Source organism: Sinocyclocheilus anshuiensis, unplaced genomic scaffold (genome assembly GCF_001515605.1).
Source record: "Sinocyclocheilus anshuiensis isolate Anshui unplaced genomic scaffold, SAMN03320099.WGS_v1.1 scaffold700, whole genome shotgun sequence".
Classification (NCBI taxonomy): Eukaryota; Metazoa; Chordata; class Actinopteri; order Cypriniformes; family Cyprinidae; genus Sinocyclocheilus; species Sinocyclocheilus anshuiensis.
In genome coordinates this window covers 1189794-1192193 of record NW_015555756.1, presented here as the reverse complement: position 1 = coordinate 1192193, position 2400 = coordinate 1189794, and the positions used below count along the sequence as shown (strand labels likewise).

General features: G+C 39.0%; 1 protein-coding gene across 1 annotated transcript in view; it reads left to right on the top strand.

Moving 5' to 3' along the window:
* The first annotated feature begins 248 nt into the window (after positions 1–248).
* The window catches only part of LOC107673833 (glutamine--fructose-6-phosphate aminotransferase [isomerizing] 2-like), a 4007-nt gene continuing 1855 nt past the window's right edge, over positions 249–2400 (top strand). Inside the window, exons 1-4 of the mRNA XM_016467645.1 lie at positions 249–375; positions 477–604; positions 704–871; positions 954–1115. Coding sequence (XP_016323131.1) covers positions 291–375; positions 477–604; positions 704–871; positions 954–1115 — 543 coding nt within the window. The 5' untranslated portion in view covers positions 249–290. The remainder of the gene's footprint in view (positions 376–476; positions 605–703; positions 872–953; positions 1116–2400) is intronic.

The window sequence follows — 2400 nt, the reverse complement described above, 5'->3', positions numbered from 1 at the left end:
AAAAGTATTAATGCTCACATGTGATCAATTTTATGCATGTTCTGAATAAAACTATTAATTTCTTTAAAAAAACGCACTGACCCAAAATTAAACTTGTAAACTTAATTATATATTAAATATTATATTATATTATATTATATTATTATTATGTTTGTCTCTCCCCTGTCTTTTGTGTATTTATTAATTAATTAATGTATTTATTTATTTATTTTGTACAATAAATTGCATATTAATTGAGTGTGTCTTGCGATCATCCGCAGGCCTACACTAGTCAGTTTGTGTCTCTGATCATGTTTGGCCTGATGATGAGTGAAGACAGGCTTTCAATGCAGCAGAGAAGACTGGAGATCATCAACGGACTCAAAAAACTGCCAGGTGTATATTTGACATAATTGCTGTAATGAACTCTGTATTTTTTGCAATAGTTAAATAGTGCTTTGAGATAAAAATTAACTTTGACATTGTCTTCCATTCAGAGCTGATCAAGGAAGTTCTGGCTCTTGATGACCAAATCAAAAGCATTGCAGATGAGCTCCACCATCAGAGGTCTCTATTGGTCATGGGTCGAGGCTATAACTATGCCACCTGCCTAGAGGGGGCACTGGTGAGTATGGTGAAATGTATAGTTGGAGCAGTATAACTGAGCATATAATCAGGTGCTTTGTGTAGTCATTTACACTTTCATGGTCTTTGTGCCCTGTAGAAAATTAAAGAGATCACATACATGCACTCAGAGGGCATTCTGGCTGGAGAGTTGAAGCATGGCCCATTGGCGTTGATTGACAAGCATATGCCGGTCATCATGGTCATCATGAGAGATGCTTGCTACAAAAAGTGCCACAATGCCTTGGAACAGGTCACAGCCAGACAGGTAACAATCATCACATGTATTCTGAAATATGTCCAATTATTCAACACTTTATGATGACTCATATCTTGTCTATATCTTTTAGGGCCGCCCCATCATCCTATGTTGCCAGGATGACCCAGAGATCAGCAAAATGGCATATAAGACCATTGAACTGCCTCACACAGTGGACTGTCTGCAGGGCATCATCAGTGTCATTCCACTGCAGCTCATATCCTTCCATCTGGCTGTTCTCAGAGGATATGATGTACGTTTACCTTTCCTTTATTATTTATTTATTCATTTATTAAATGGTTTATATAAAAAAAAAAACTGGCAGTGTCCCACTAACTGGTGTAAAACAACTCGATTTTGGAAAGAATATCAGAAGTATGCAGAAGTACAGTCTGCAGTTTTCACAAAAGCCCTGGAGCTGTCAAAAGTCTGCAGAATGATGTGTTTTGCGTCATTCAGTGGAATTTGCTGACAAATAAACAGGGATATCTTGATGCATGTCACACAGAGAAGTACACATTGTTTATTTACATATACAGTGCCGTGAAAAGATTTTTCCCCCTTCCTGTTTTTTTTTTATTTTTTGCATATTTGTCACACTTAAAAGATTCAGATCATAAAACATTTTTTATATTACACAAAGATAACGCAAGTAAATACAAAATGCCGTTTTAAAATAATGATTTCATTGATTAAGGGAAAAAAGCTGTCCAAACCTGCCTGGCACTACGTGAAAAAAAAAAGCTGTCCAAACCTGCCTGGCCCTACGTGAAAAAGTAATTGCCCCCTAAATCTAATAACTGGTTGCGCCACGCTTTGCAGCAACAACTGCAATCAAGTGTTTGCGATAACTGGCAATGAGTCTTTCACATTGCTGTGGATGAATTTTGGCCCACTCTTCTTTGCAGAATTGTTTTAATTCAGCCACATTGGAGGGTTTTCGAGCATGAAAGGACTCTTTAACTCTGCCACAGCATCTCAGTCGGATTTAAGTCCGGATTTTGACTTGGCCACTCCAAAACCTTAATTTGCTGTGTTGGTTTTACGCCACATGTAACGGGACACACACCTTCCAAAAAGTTCAACAGACACACACCTTCCAAAAAGTTCAACTTTTGTTGCATCAGTCCACAGAATATTTGCCCAAAAGTCTTGGAGATAATCATGATATTTTTTGGCAAATGTGAGACGAGCCTTTGTGTTTTTTTTGGTCAGCAGTGGCTTTTGCCTGGGAACTCTCCCATGAATGCCGTTTTTGCCCCGCCTCTTTCTTATTGTTGAATCATGAACACTGACCTTAATTGAGGCAAGTGAGGCCTGCAGTTCTTTCGATGTTGTTCTGGGTTCTTTTATGACCTCTTGGATGAGTCGTCGTTGCGCTCTTGGAGTAATTTTGGTCGGCCGGCCACTGCTGGGTAGTTTCACCACTGTTCCATGTTTTCTCCATTTGTGGATAATGGCTCTGACCGCGGTTCACTGGAGTCCCAAAGCCTTAGAAATGGCTTTATAACCCTTTCCAGACTGATACATGTCAACTA